Raw genomic sequence first — 15,973 nt, forward strand, 5'->3', positions numbered from 1 at the left:
AAAGGCACGGGGGGCGGGAGTTGGGGTGGGCGTGGCTAAAGCCTAGTGCGGTTGCATCGCAGCGCATACACAATGGCTGCTCGAAAGAGGGGAAAGCAAACAATTTTCAGGCCCGCCGCGTCTAGCAAAAAATATGAGAAAAAAATTATTAAAAATTCGGAAAATAGTTGAAAGTGAAGAAAAACTCAACAGAAAGGATGTTAAAGCGTCCGGGGTAAGTTTGATGTAAATTAAGTAAACGGTTACACAGTTCTTGAATTAAAATATCGGGGTTATTTAAATTATGAGAGAGGGGTGAGCTGGGGAAAAAGTTTGTGTTAATCAGTACCCAGTTTGGGACCACAGAGAAAACCAAGGGAGGCACAAGTAATGAAAAAAAAATTAAAATAAATTGTGTCACTGGTGATATTAGTGTCACGATGAGTGTCCACGAACATTGAAGAGCACGGGGATCGGTGGAAAGAAGGGAAGTTGAGTTAAGTTGGAAATAGCCTCCACACAGTTTATTTTTTAATATAATAACAGCGGCAGTGCGGTGCTCGCCGACAGCAACAGGCGCACACGGATTCGGCAATTCTGTCATTTTTCCTGCTGTGTGCACTCACGTTTATTTCTGCCTGATACAGCTACACACTTAATCACAGACAGTGTCAGCACGTCCTTATCGATCCAAGCATCTCGTTTCCAAAACTATACCGCCGAATGCGAGCATGTAGCGGCTACACTCCTCTTGTCATGCTCTTTCACTTTTAGTCTACAAACTGTATCGCGTTTCCATCCTTTGCAGCTATTGATCCCGGCGACACACGGCTGACACTTGGGCTGTGACCCACTCGGAGGCTAATAAACAAGACACGGCTTGTAAATAAAGCAGCAAAATGGAGGTAGATCTTCAGGCAAACTAATTATGACATGCTGAAGATGTGCGTTTGCAGCCTGCGCCCGACGTGTCACACACACACACACACATACACACAAACACACACATATACACATACACACACACACAGCTTGTTTTAAGACCAAAAGTCAACTTGTGTTTCAGTGTGATCGCTGTGGCAGGTTGCACCGAGCACGTTGGGATATGTGCTCGTACTGTAAAGCTGCTGCTGCGCATATCTCAGTCTATAGGAGCCTGTCATGTCAGCACCGAGCTGTAAACACGAGCTGCTCGTCCTCACATGCTTCAACGCTGCGGAGTTTCTCCTGTCGCACTTTAGTTGTTGTGGCCAGTGTGTTTGTGCCGGTGGTGAGAGAGCTGATCTTGAAACAGTTCCTGAGAGGAAGTGTGTTGTCAGTGTTGGCTCACGTCTCTGTTTACACCTGTCCTGCACCTTAAACCGTCCCCACGCACCATGTGACATGCAGTCACTCTGCAGCTGTCTTGGTACGACTTCAATCTGCAGTCGTTTCCATACTAAACGGTTACTGATGCCACTTTGTCATTTTTATATAAATGCACCTGGTTTGAAGCTGTCGTGTACCTTATCCTGATTGTTTTATTTGCACTTTAATGATGCTGCTGTCTTGAACATGTGCTTTCTGTTAAATGAAAACTATTCCCGGATCTTGGTCTCACATGATGTATAATATCTTATATCGTCGCGAAATTAACATGAACTTTATGGTTGAAACATCGAGTTATGTTGCACTTTTATTTTAAAATAGTTTAACTCAGAGCATTAGAATTTTGAAGAAAGAAGTAGTCTCTGCCTGTTTTGATAAATTATGAGTACATACAGTTAATCTGCACCATCAGCTGAACATTATTATTACTATTGTTGTAATTATTATTACGATTATTATTATTGTTTCTGTTATTAGCAACATCATATAAAAACAGAAAGCTGCACCTTTTGCCCAGGCAAATATGAATTGCACAATATAAATGTGCTATAATAATGATAAAACGTTGCTTAGTAATGAGAACACAATAATTCGATTTTTTTCTTTGCTTAAGATTTGTCAGATGTGAAATGGTTCAGCTCCTTAGAATTGTAAGCTTTGACTGAGAAATAATTAGTTATTAATAATTCATTAATTATTGCAAAATAGAAGTGTAGTTATTTTTAATTATTGAGTTCATTTCTGCTAGACATGCAGGAATCACTGCTTGTGATTACTCTTCAACAGCAAGATGCTCAAAGACTGATTCCAAGCTACAGGAGAGTTTTCAGTTAATAACAGAAAAATCAACACTTTCCAGAGTTGATTGAGGGACAAGAAATGATCTGCTGCTTGGAGAAATGTATGACTTAAAACCAATACAGATAGAAATAAGATATAAATGTTTTTAATTCAGCCAAGGGAATTGTTTTCATCCAAATGTTTGTTGGCTTTTGTGTTAGTTTATTTGTTTGCAGAATTAGTTAAAAAAAACTACTACTGAAACGTTTTCCACCAAACTAGACTCGAGGGATATGGCCTGGCCCTTTGGAAGAACCCATCAAATGTTGTTGCGGATTAAGGGGCAGATCCAGGATTTAAAGAAAAATAAATCAATTTTTAACAAATAAATCAATCATGTTATCAGGTCATTTCTCTTTTTCTTTTATATTTCTACTATAAGACCTGTACAATGATGAGTAGGATTGTTCGGCCTGGGCAGAGGTTTACCCTCTACTAAGTGACAATCTAGTTTAATATCTTGTAGATTTCCCACAATGAATGCAGATTATATAAACCTTTGCTGATAATTTGTGACTTTTTAGTCTCGTGTGAATTTTCAGTAATAGAATCTGAGAATGTACGATGAAAGATGTCATCTCTGTCTACTGCATTTTCCCTGTACAATCTCATGGATTTAGTTTTATTTAAACTTGTTTGGGTTGAGATAAGAGCTTCAGAAATTCTATAGATGTCTTTGTCCAAAATACATGAGTAAATAATTCATTGTAGTTTGTTTTAATTTTGTTGTGCATATTGGGAATCCCAGATTTCATTTCAGAGGAGTTGACCAGAGTAATGTTAAAACAAGTCTGACATGGACACATTCTTTAGTGTATGTGTTCAGTAAATATGTTATTTATCCTGTATCCCCTGAAACTTAAACTGATTGAAATATTTAATTAAATCACAAAAAAATAAACTGGGGGGTATTTAAATATTAAAACCAAAAAATGTATCAGGCTTAACAATCTGTAGATCTATCAAGCATTACATGGTGATCAATTCAAGTTTGTGTGTGATTAAGCGCATGATTGACAATAAGGGATAGTTTATACAGGTGCCTTGCAAATGCTTTATTGTAATTTAGGCATACAATCATAGTTTTCACATCTCTTGGTACACAACGTGTAAACCTCTTTCTACTGTCGCTTTCATCTTGTCCCTCATCTATCCAGCAGACACTGGTGTCTGAGGAAAGTGTCGGCACCTTTGAATGAGAAGCATCACGAGGCTTTCCTCCAGGAAAAGCCTCCTCTTGAATATCTTCTGCTTCCAGCCTGGGTTCACCTCCATGCACACTACAAAAGCAGTGTAGGCTCACACATCTAGGATGTAGTCAAACAGATTCATCATGCAGTGATTATTTTACATGTATGTGACATGTAACCTCACATAGAGGTACTGTGTGTGTGTGTGTGTGTGTTTGTGTGTGTGCGTGCGTGTGTGCATGTGTGTCTGTATGTGTGTTTGTGTGCATGCTTGTAGGAGAATGGAAGTATTTCCATCTAAAGGATGACATGTTTGGAAACCCTCGACATTTTACGCTTTGCTCTTAATTTTGGCCCAATTTATGTAATGTGGCCATACTTTTTTTGACCTTGAAACCTCAGAGAAACAAAATAAGTGTGTGAATACTGGGTAACGCACTTGGGCGGCTGTGGCTGAGGGGTAGAGTGGTCGTCCTCCAACCAGAAGGTCAGCAGCTCAATCCCTAGTCTTCCCCATCTGCATGCCAAAGTGTCCTTGGGCAAGATGCTGAACCCCAAATTGCCCCTCAAAGAACAAAAAGTGCTGCTCATAGATGCTCTGTATGAATGTGTGTGTGAATGGGTGAATGGCAAACTGTACTGTAAAGTGCTTTGAGTGGTCATCAAGACTAGAAAAGCTCTATAAATACAAACCATTTAGTATTTACACCTGCTCTCAGTCTGAATGAAAGTCTTCACTTTGACCACTTTAGGATTTTGAACATAGTTAATGAGTCTGTCAAGTCACAAAATGTAAATACAATTCTGTCTAGTTCTTTTTACTTGAAACATATATAAGACGAGGTGTTAATTCGGCTGTATGATTATTTTTGAGAATGTATAGTTTGTTGTACGGTTTTGCATCACACAGAAAGGTGATGTTATGTAGCCTCCCCTCATTGAGAGTTTGGTTTCTCTTCTACTGTTCTGTTGCTAAAATATTATTGCATTGTACTTAATTTTGATTTGGGAGTTAGAATACACACAGATGTTGATACATCTAATATTTCAATATATGTTGCACTAAATCATGCTACTTAGACATCATGATGCTGCAAACATTTGCTTGAGGATAATCTGAACCTCAAATTGCAATGTGTGTGCCTAGGGATAGAGGGCTGAGAGGTATTCAGTTGATACCAATCTGCAACCTCACCACAAGATGCCAATAAATCCTACACACTGGACCTATAAGGAATAAACAATGCACAACAAAATAATACATAAAACATAAGATATTAGAATGATATAACTAAATATATATAACAATGGAATAACATCAACACTTTAATCACTATGGTGAGTAGATTCATCAACTGGGGTTTTATAAAGCTGTACTTTTGATCAGGGTAGAACATTGTGGGAAGCAATTTTAGCTGTTTCTTCACTTACTGTATTTTTACCTCACTGAATGTCACTTGCTGCTGCTCCTACATGAATCAAATTCACGTGCAGGTATCATGGTTTGGTATTAAGACCAGCACTTATGGTTCCAGTAATGTTATGTGTAGTAAATAACTCTGTCTCTCTCCCTGTCTCTCTCTTTCTGTGTCTCTGTGTGTGTGTGTGTCTCTCTCTCTCTCTCTCAGGCCCCTGAGTCCGGGCGATGTTGAGCACGTAAGGCTGGATAGAATAATTGCATCAGATCTAGTTGGGCACTCTGCCCCTGTCCATGTAGCTGGTCTGCCTTAAGGTGCCATGGCTACAGGGACCCAGGGCCACCGTGACCACATCTTGGAGAAAGCCAAGCTCACGCCACCCACAGGGAGGCGCAGGAGAGCAGAGGGGAAGCCGAAGAAGAATTTCCCCTGCCAGGAGTGTCAGAAGGCGTTCAACAGTCTGGAGAAGTTGAAGGTGCACTCGTATTCTCACACAGGAGAAAGACCCTACCGCTGCTCCCACCCTGACTGCACCAAGGCTTTCGTCTCCAAATACAAGCTGCTACGGTACAGACAAGCAACAGTACATAGCAGGCTGCAGCATGTTGCTTTTCTCTTTATTTTGGTAACATAGTGCTCTGCAGTAATCAGAATGATGTGTTGATAAATAATAGTTCACAGGTCTTGTGTGTATGTATGATGTAAAGCATGCTGAAAACTTGATTGCAAGAATTCTGATTGCTCATACAATGTGTCTGTGTTCCAAGGCATATGGCAACTCACTCGCCAGAAAAAAACCACAAGTGTTCATACTGTGAGAAAATGTTCCACCGCAAGGATCACTTAAAGAATCATCTACACACTCATGACCCATACAAGGAGGCATTCACCTGTCAGGAGTGTGGCAAGAGCTACAACACCAAGCTGGGCTTCAAACGCCACCTCGCCCTCCACGCTGCCAACAGTGGAGATCTCACCTGCCAAGTGTGCCTGCAGCCATTTCCTAGCACCGGGATTCTTCTAGAGCACCTCAAAACACATGCTGGCAAGTCCTCTGGCGGGACCAAAGAGAAAAAGCATCGCTGCGAGCATTGTGAGCGGCGATTCTACACCCGTAAAGACGTACGACGCCACATGGTGGTGCACACGGGACGCAAGGATTTCCTTTGTCAATACTGTGCCCAGCGCTTCGGTAGGAAGGACCACCTGACACGTCACATGAAGAAGAGCCACCCCCAGGAGCTGCTGAGGGTAAAAACTGAGCCAGCTGATTCGCTGGAGCCTATTGTCTACGACTTGGCTTCTGGGGACATCAAGGGTGAACTCCCTGGAATGTTGACGCCAAGGCCCCACCAGCTCAACATGTACACAGGCCCCGTCCTGGACACAGAGCCCTTCCCCACACCCCCACACCCCTTTTCTTTAAAGTACCCACTGGGCTCCAACTTTACCTCATACACCGTCTCCTCACTGGAGCGGGAGCAGAATCTAAAGGGAGAACTGGAGACCTACCTGATGGAGCTGCAGAGCAGCATGCCCTCCTCATCGTCTGCAGCCCAAGAACCCCAACTCTCCTCCTCCAAACTAGAGTTGGAGACTCAAATTAGCGGGCTGGAGGAAGGGAGCGAGGAGGTGTCCTTGTCCAAAATGTCCACTTCAGTTGCAGCAGCCACTGCAGGTGACTCTCTGGCCTCATCCTCCTCTCTGATGGACTTCTCACAGCTTTTCAACTTCCTTCCGCTCAATGGGCCTCCGTACAACCAGGCAGGGGGCAGCGGGGGGCAGGGCGTTGCCTATCAACCCAACGAAGAGCCCACACCTCTCGTCCAGCTGCCCCCCCAGTCGTCTGAAGGCCCAGAGGCTGTAGAGACGCCACTTCAAGGGCTCCCCTCCTCCTTCATTTCCAACCTGAGCACACCCACCACACTGCCCCGATTCCACCAAGCTTTTCAGTGATCCAGTATGTACTGCAAATTGCACACATGCACTCTAACACACACACATACTGACATGCATGTCAAGCTACACAACCACACAGGCAGAGAGACACTGAAACAAGATGCCAGTTACACATGATTGGTGATATTAGAAACTCCCTCCTTGAAATACAACAAGATGTGCAGACAGTAACACATGCAGCAGACACAAAATGATGAGCACTGACAACCCAAACAGAGAGCTCTCCACAGAAGGTTTGGTTTTCCAATGGCAACTATTAGGATGTCTTCTTTGCCCTTATCAGTTATCCACAATTCCCTAGTGATGTGTTCATTTAATAGCAGGAAAAAAATCCTCTAGATCTGAAATTGCAGTGCAAGCAGGAGCCCTGACAAGCAGGTCAGCACAGCTTAGGTTCATACTACAACAGATTTCAATGCAGCACTTCTCTGTGCACTCCATCACTGTCATTAGCACAAAAATCGGCCACATACACATTGCTGGAGTAGAACCATCTTTCGCAGTAATGTGAACCTGATACAGCAAAAAGATATCAAACGTGTATTAAGGAACGTTTACTGAGAAGAGTAACATTTTTCTTAAGAATGGTATGCAGATTCTGAAATGCATAATGTTTTGAACTTTGAACCATCTGATGCTGTCAAGCATCATCTTACCTTTGTTTTAGGTCATAATCATGATTTTAAAGGACCAGGCCGTAGTTTTGGTATGTTTATGTAGATTTACATTAGTGTAGACACACACACACACACACGCACACACAATTAATCTAATGAATTATAGGAAATTTAATTAAATACATTTAGAAATGAAATATTTCTAGTGTAATGTTAAAGCATTATGATAATCAGTAAATAAGCTAAACATGCAAAAACCTGGTCCTTTGATCAATCCTCCACATTCACATTATCATAGACAAGGTACTGAGTAGGAACTACTGTATGGCAGTATTACAGATTCATTTGGGTGATCGATAGATTTTCTGGTCAGGTTTCCTCTTTATTCCCTGACAGAGGATATTTCACAAAAGTTGAAATGTGTCTTTTATGGTTTTTCATCCTGTAACCAAATACACCCAATCACAGACAGAGCTTTTGAGGTAAACTCATCAGGGCAATCACCAAGGGCTGTCGTTCTCTTGTAATCCCCTCTAAAGATCAACTCCACCACCAAAATATAATAAACCTAGATGGAGAGGTGAGATCAATCATATATCTGTTAAGAAGCACCAGTTTTCACTAAATTGTGAAGATTTTGACTGAGATGTTCCCCTTGTTTGGTTTACGTCTTATTTTTTTCAAAGGTTCTTGCAAAATATCAAATACCACAAAGCAAGCACCCCCAAGAATCATGAAAGTTATGAATGCAAAAAATACATGGACACAAACTATCATCTTCACATCCTTCCTGTCTGCAGTCATGGCCTGTGCGTTTGGAAGGAGATAGACTTCTAAGTGTAGTCGGTAGGACTGCCCTTTTTTTCAATGATAGACTAAAACCTTTAGTCAGGAATGAGATGCAAAAGAAGTACTGTTGTATTTCATTATCATAGAATTGAAAACTATCCATAAGAGCCAAATTAGGTACTGCGAAAAATGATTAAGGTGGGTATGGGGCTGAATTTGATACTCTGCTTTAAAAAAAATTTAATAAAGAATAGAAATATTTTCACAGGCTTCCCACTCGCCCCCAACTTTGAAAAAACTCCCTCAACCCCTGTATATGAAATGACCAATACCTACATTAATTGCAAATATATGAAAGGATGTGCTCTGTTTACCAAATATGTTAGCCATTCTATATGTTAGAGACTTATATATATGACATATGCCAGTTTAGTTTTTTCTCACCCAGTGTGGATAATATGGAACTCTTCGAGAATATATGAAGTCCTTAAAATGTTATGTGAAGCTGCCAAAATTTGCTGCTATTTTGATAATTTAGTCAAAGGAATGGGATGTGAAACAGGATAATGAGGAAATAATTTATGAGTGAATGTTTCACCGCCTGCTACTTATTCCATATTTAAAGCCTGACTTTAAATGCTATCCTAAAAGATAAATTTACATGTGCAGATGGTAAATTATTATTTTTTGCTTCCCACACAAAGGTGTTTTGAACTATAACTAGAAAAAAGCAAATATATTATAACCTGCTCCACAAAGTTCCAAAACATTTTACTGTTCATAATCAGGTTACTAGTTTGATGTCCACTGCCCTCTGTCAACCGTCCACTGCCACATGTTTTGACTTCCTCTGGTACGGCTCCACTTCATATTTAGATTAACGTGGAAACAGAAAACATATGTTAGTCCTGCAGGTTTTACGTGCCCTGGCAATCTATGAACATGAACTTTTACATTCATTGAAAAAGTAAGTGAAACTGTAGAAAGGAAACAGTTAAGTATTATTTAATGATAACAATTATGAAAATATACCATCTCACAGTATGCTAGACACATGTTGCAACTTAGACAGCTGGGAATGATATTTACATATCCAACAAGATTGCAGCAAATTCATTATAACATTATTTCTTAAACTTTATCATGGTTAAGGTTCATCTTAGTTTTATAAAGTGGGATATTCACATATACAATACATTAGCATCTAGTGTTGTATCATCTTGTAAATCATTGATTCACCATTTGTGCAAAGCTGCTTACTGGTGGGTGATGGAGGACTTCAGTGGTTTTTGGGAAGATCCTCGGTTAAATATATAGAACAGTTTGAATGTGAAGCAGGACAAAACTGGAAAAGGGCTGAGATTCGCAGCTAATATTCCCTGGATTAAAGATACATCAAGTTCATGAGGCCAAAGCATGCTACTCTGAAATCAGTTGTCTCAGTAGTCTTTCCTGTAAAGCCTTAAAGCACCGTCATTTCAAATGCAGTTCAATATGTTGATGGAGAAAGACACATTCACTGATAGATCACATTTAATGCTGTTCCCACTGCCTTATCTATCCATGTACCTAGTTTTGTCTCTGAGACTTCTGCTTCTTCTCCAAAAGACTGGAGGTGAATCAACTTTTTATGGACAAAATTCCTATTATAGTATATTTATATATATCATATATGTTCTTTCAACATATATAATATATGTATATATATGTTAAATATATATAGGCAGGATACAGGAGTTTGTCTACATTTTGCATTTTACTTAACTGTGTCCATGATCCAAGATCTGTATAATATTAATTTGCTTCTCTGGTGATTGGAAAGAAAAGTGTATTGAAAATCAGATAAAACACAACATCATTAAAACAGATATGTGGACAGTCCTCAGGAAAAGGGGTCAATATGAAGATGTGGAAAATGTTGAATGCTTTAAGCTCAAGCACAATTTTTTTTTACTTTCGTTGTATGGTATCAAAACCTGGGACAACCAAGCCAAAACTATTTACATGGATAGAGACCACTTGAGGGAAGATATTTTTTATGATTTATATGAATTGCATCTTTAATTTCAAAATTTCAAAAATTTGATTGAATCAATCTTTTTAAGGGACATTATATTTTGGTGTGTTCATCATCTGTTATTCATATTTAAATGTTAGCTATTATCTGCAGTCAGTCAGGGCTTCCACCACCGACCAGGAGGAGGAGTGTTTTTTAGCATTGTCTGAAGCATTTGTTAACTGACCGAATTACAGTAGAAGTTAGAGTTAAAGTTTTAGCTGTATGTATCAAAGCTCCATCCAACATGACATCCACTGTTAAATTGTTCAGGAATAGTCAAAAGGACATGAAGTTCAGCTCTGATGAGCCCTCAGTCATCAGTGCCTTAGACACAAATTCATATTTCACCTTAGCTTCTTTCAACACGAAGTCAGTCACTGCTCAGTCATCACTCTGGACACAGTCACACTCAAACCATACATTTCAAGCAGATGTGCCTTATGTTTCAGGAAATACTTAAACATATCAGCTGTTTGCTGACATTTACAATCAATGTGGGAAATGCATGAGGGGCTTTTAGAAAAACATAAATGAATAGCAGCTGTGTTTGAACAGATGCACTTCACAGATATATTTTTGCGTTGTTTTCCACAGGTTAGAATTACAATCACTAACTTCAGCTTTCACTTAGAAACTTCAAGATTCTGTTAATGATTCCGACATTTGTAAAGATGCTGGAATGTTGCACAAGACATGTGGAGTTTTTGGTTCTGAATGTTGTTACTCAGAGTGTGTAAAAACAAAAGTATACGCCATCAATGTTGTGTCGAAACAAGCAGATACTGATTTATAACGTGGAAAGGGTTCCCTGGACATGTTTGCTATCAAAATCCAAACAGTAAACTACAGTCAACACTGATGCACTGCTTTGACATGGCATTAGCAACTGCCATTACCTCTATTGACTGTGTTTAGATGTAGATTTTGTAATGGCTGTAGAGATGCGTTTAAAAGCCACAGCTACTTTTGCTCCTATAAAGTTGCTCGGTTTGGGCCACCCTCATTTGTGGGCTCAGCACAATGCACATCACTTTGTGATTTATTTGAATCACCGTGGGCAAATTGTCAGGTCTGACAGTATGACAGACATCTGAGAGTGGTAGTCTGTTACTGGAAATCAGGAAAACTCCAAATCATGAAGTAACATACGTGTAGACATAGAACGGTCACATAGGATGCTGAGGTCACAAGTGTTAGGGGAGGTTCCAGTGTCTGTGTGATCTAGTTGTTAGCCCTGGGCTCATGAGTGTAGTCCCTGTTGTTGTTCACTTTACTTTGTGTTCGCAATCAGTAGCCAGCTCAGTGGTTCGTCATCAACTGAAATGTTTGTGTAGCACATACTCGTGATGACTTATTCTTTGACCTAGTTTCTGATTTAAATCAAATTGTGAAAAGGTATTTGCCCCCTGCCCTATTTCTCCAGTCTTGCTATTTTTTTCTATATAAATCAGCCAACTAATTTTAAGATAAAGACATGAGTAAATGAAAAATGGTACTTTTAAATGGTTATTCCTCTTATTGAAGGTTATTCCGATCCTAAATCGCCCATGTGAAAAATGAATTGCCCCAAAAATCGAAGAAGTGGTTGTGCCGCTCAAGGCACTAAACATTCGCGATGAGTCTTTATTTGTAGATAATGGTTCTCACCGTGGTTAGAGTCCCTTTCCAGAGTAGATAGATTTCAGTGACATTGTTTTAAATCTGATCATGAATTTATTTAGTTTATGGCATCATGTGTTGGTTTTTAAGAGCTTTTAACCTACTTCACATTGCCAGATGTTTCAATTTAAAACAAAATGGCCATTATCATGCCTGGATGTGGCTGATTGATGGATTTAGAATCTGAGAGGTCAAATAACTTATTCACATTAGGCCAGATAATGTTTTCCTTCTATAAATGAAATTGTCTCTTAAAATTAGTTTGATGTTCTGAAAAATGTAAGTGTAATGAATTTACTGAAATAGAAGAAATCAGAAGGGAGCAATAATTTTCACAGCACTGACTGTGCATCAAAAATCAAATGGGAAAACTTTTTGTCGTTCTGGTTGGCTGCTAATTCTAGACTCTTTTACTAAGCTAAGGTTTCACAATGAAAAGGTGTCATGTGACCAGAGTGCCATAATTTGGTCACATGATGAGAAGTGAGCAAACTACATATGAACTGCGCAAGGTCAATTTACTGATGAAGGCCGTGAGATATTGCTCAAAACAGTGAACTAATTATATAGTGTAGATCTGTATCATCATATTGAAACGTTTAAGTAAATACTCGGCCCTACTACAACATTACTGAAGGATGAAAAGTGACAAAGGTGAAGTCAGCTGATGTACATTGTTCCACAAAACAACAACTGTACATTTTCTCTGTAAAACAGAAAGAACATTGTACACTTGTCGTCTTTATTCAAGACACATTGGACTGCACACTTTAAATGTGAACATCGCCGATGGCAAACATTTTCCCTTCCACTGCAGCAGTTAACAGAGGGTGCCTCTTAGTAACATGAAATGTTCGATACATATATTTAACCCCATAGTGTTATCATTTACCTCACATACTCATCTTGCTTTTGTGCTCCTGGATTTAAAAATGAGGATGAACTAGAAGTGTTAAGCGCCCCTGTTTTCTTTGTGAATGATGGGACTTGATGAGACACGAATAGAGACGATATTTTTCTGGCTTGTGTGAAATATAGAGTTGAATGTGTAATGCAAAGCATTTATGGAACTTTGCTATTTCTATATTGTTAAGGTTTGAGGTTTTACAAGCGTAACTAGCAAACCTCTTTCTCCCTCTCTTTTACATATATATGTATACGTATATATGCAGACATATACGTATACATGTATGCATATATATATAGTAATAATAGCACTTTTTGAATTGAATGCCTTCATTTCCTACAATCTTTTTTGTTTAAAACCTTTATTATACTATAGATATATATTTAGCTCTTTCAGAGAACAATAACATGTAAATACAATATAAATGTTTTATTTTTACAGGTACAATTTTGACAGTGTTTTTCCTATCAAAGTGTCATTTTGCTTTACTTGCACAAGTGTTCTGTGTGTCTCACTGAGGAGGCTTTTATCAACTCTTAAGAGATTTGTGTTGGTGTAGGTTTTCAGAAGGCCTTCTTGACTTTTAAAACCGCTAGGACAAGTGAGAGCACAGGCAATAATGAAGCTTAAATGGACAGTTATTAAGCACTTAATTGTATCATCTTGTTAAAGTAATTGTTAAAAAGACATACAAGATATATGTTCAATAACTCCCGGGGTGATTTAGCCCTCATCGTTTGACCTCAGTGTGACATTATGAAAGAATATTACTTGATAATGGTTTTTCTCTGAAAGTTGTTGCATAAAGGCCAACTGTACAATCAGCTGCATGCAGTTTTGCCTTAATGTATGGCTGTATGACACAATCTAGAGATTTGATGGGAGAGAATTAACAAAATTGACAGTAAATACAATCTCAACTCATTGGAGTCTGGTATCAGATCAAGTTCATGATTCTAAAGCAAAAGTGAATTGTCCTGAACAAAGACATAGTGAAAACACGTTGCGTCCCAGTGTGGAGACCAGAGACATGAGATGCTCTTCGGTGAGAGGCACAGACATTTAGCAAATCATGTCAAACTTTTTTATAAGCTTCATTGGTACCAGTGAACTTTATTGAATGTGTATGTAAGAAACACTGCAATACTGCAATTTATTTTGGTCTTGGATCAAGCTGCTAACATACTTCTAAAGCTCCTTAAGGTGCTACAGACCTCTTTTCTAGTTATTAAATGTATCATTTGTACAAACAAAGTATCCAGTTTAGCTGAACAGTTGGCATGTGTGTGCCTGGTTGTACTATATAGCTACATATATTTCATTGTACTGTGATTTTTGTAGTCTTTTTACAGACTTGCCTGTAATGTCCCCCCACACGTCTCCCCCCTCATCCCCCTACCCACCGTTGTGTTTTGATATTTGGAATCTGAGTCATGGTGGGAGATAACTCTGAGTGATGTGCACTCAGCAGAGATGCAGACATCTGTGCTGATGCTGAGAAAATGACTCCATGTGATGCCATTCAAAATGAGCAGAGGAAGTTCAGAGACAAACTGCATTCCAGCCATGTTGGTTTTGTTATCCATTGCATTTCAATAATGCCATCCTGTGTCAATGATGGACTCATTGCTAATTCTCAATATTTTTCTTCAAATCTATTTTACAAACTACTGTTGTATTTTTATAAATAGGTAAAGTATTTCACATAAACATATATATATAAGTAAATATATATGTATGTGTTTATAGGTTGTGTAAAATAAAAATGAATGCTGCAGCTTTTATCCATTGTGTTTGAAACATTGACATCATCCAAAGAGGCAGATTATTTATTGTCTGGCAGAGTAACCTGATTTGATTTACATACCTTGCTGCTATGAGAGAGAAGGCCTGCAGTCATCAACTCCAGTGTTTTACACAATGTAATGAAAGTTTATTAAACATAAGAGAAGGATCCAACTGTCACTATGTCTGATCATTTCTTTAAACATGTCTACCATCGTGATTTTGTCTACATCTGTGAAAGTCACTGGTTCATTGGAGGATTTTTATTCACACCAGGCCCGGTGAACTAACTATTATTACAGTGAGGTGGCCTAGCTTATAATATTTATGTATAATATACATATATAATATATATAGCTAAGTGGATTCTCAAAGACTCAAAGGTGAAATGATTACTGTGTGTGTGTGCACGTGTATGTGTGTGTGTTAGACTGGGTCTAAATAGGTGTGTGTTTAGGGTGATGAAAGGAGATGTCATGCAATACAACAGCTTATCATTTTTAATTGTTTTACAGCAACAATAATGTATAATCAAGCAAAAATATAGATATTTTCATTACAGTCACTTCACTCAGGTGCGCAATGTATCTTTTATCCACATATCCCTATTATTTTATTATTACCTTATTTACTTACTTACTTTTTTCCTTATTACAATTTAGCATACACTATTTACCATGCAGTACACATTAAGAAAAATGAACTTTGAGCAAATATTAACCAGGAACAAGCTATAACAATGGTGCGTAAATCAGCCGAGCTTCCTTATTTTAAAAGTAAAGCCACATACACAACTTCTTAATTTCAGAATGTTTTGAAATGACATTCATTTGAGTTGGTTCATCTATTTGACTGACAGAACAAAATCTGCTGCTTCACATTTCACATATTAAGAGAACTGGTCTAAATATACACCTAAAAACACTGCACTATTCATTTTTGACTGCTGGGAATAAGTCTTGACTTAAATTGCTTCTCAGTCTGTTAATGATTGATATGAATTTCTATGGTCTGTATGAATATGGAGAAAGCGGTCTTGTTCTGAATGATATGGTCCTGAATGTCCAAAGAAGCGGGATAATTATTGATCTCAGATTAAGTGTTACACGCTTGTCAGTTCAATTAAAAGACCAAAATACTAATTTAAACTAAGCTTTTCTTAAATAAGTGAGTTTTCATTGCATATAATGAACAGATCTTGTTTACATATTTGGCATTTGTATCTAGTTTTAAGGTTCATTACAAGCTTTCTGTGCCTGTAATTTAATGCTAACCGTAAGAATTTTATAGTAAAGCAAAAGCATCACTCCCTGTTGGCAGATTTGTTTCTTGATAAACTGGTAAACGGTCTGTATTTATACAGCACTTTTCTGCTCTTGATGACCACTCAAAGCACTTTACAG

General features: G+C 38.5%; 1 protein-coding gene across 1 annotated transcript; it reads left to right on the forward strand.

The window, feature by feature from the left end:
* Nucleotides 1–58: 58 nt before the first annotated feature.
* Nucleotides 59–14,750, forward strand: plag1 (pleiomorphic adenoma gene 1). The gene is made up of 3 exons (XM_020101409.2): nt 59–214; nt 5,006–5,362; nt 5,563–14,750. The coding sequence occupies exons 2-3, from the start codon at nt 5,115–5,117 to the stop codon at nt 6,749–6,751; spliced, it is 1,437 nt and encodes a 478-aa protein (XP_019956968.2). The 5' UTR covers nt 59–214; nt 5,006–5,114; the 3' UTR covers nt 6,752–14,750.
* Nucleotides 14,751–15,973: the final 1,223 nt, after the last annotated feature.

Source organism: Paralichthys olivaceus, chromosome 17, assembly GCF_024713975.1.
Source record: "Paralichthys olivaceus isolate ysfri-2021 chromosome 17, ASM2471397v2, whole genome shotgun sequence".
Lineage (NCBI taxonomy): Eukaryota > Metazoa > Chordata > Actinopteri > Pleuronectiformes > Paralichthyidae > Paralichthys > Paralichthys olivaceus.

What these genes read in the sequence shown, in the direction of transcription:
- plag1 (XM_020101409.2), top strand. Translation starts at nt 5,115, where the DNA reads ATGGCTACAGGGACCCAGGGCCACCGTGACCACATCTTGGAGAAAGCC. An exon ending in TCCAAATACAAGCTGCTACG is followed by an intron (nt 5,363 to 5,562) that starts GTACAGACAAGC and finishes CTGTGTTCCAAG; the next exon opens with GCATATGGCAACTCACTCGC.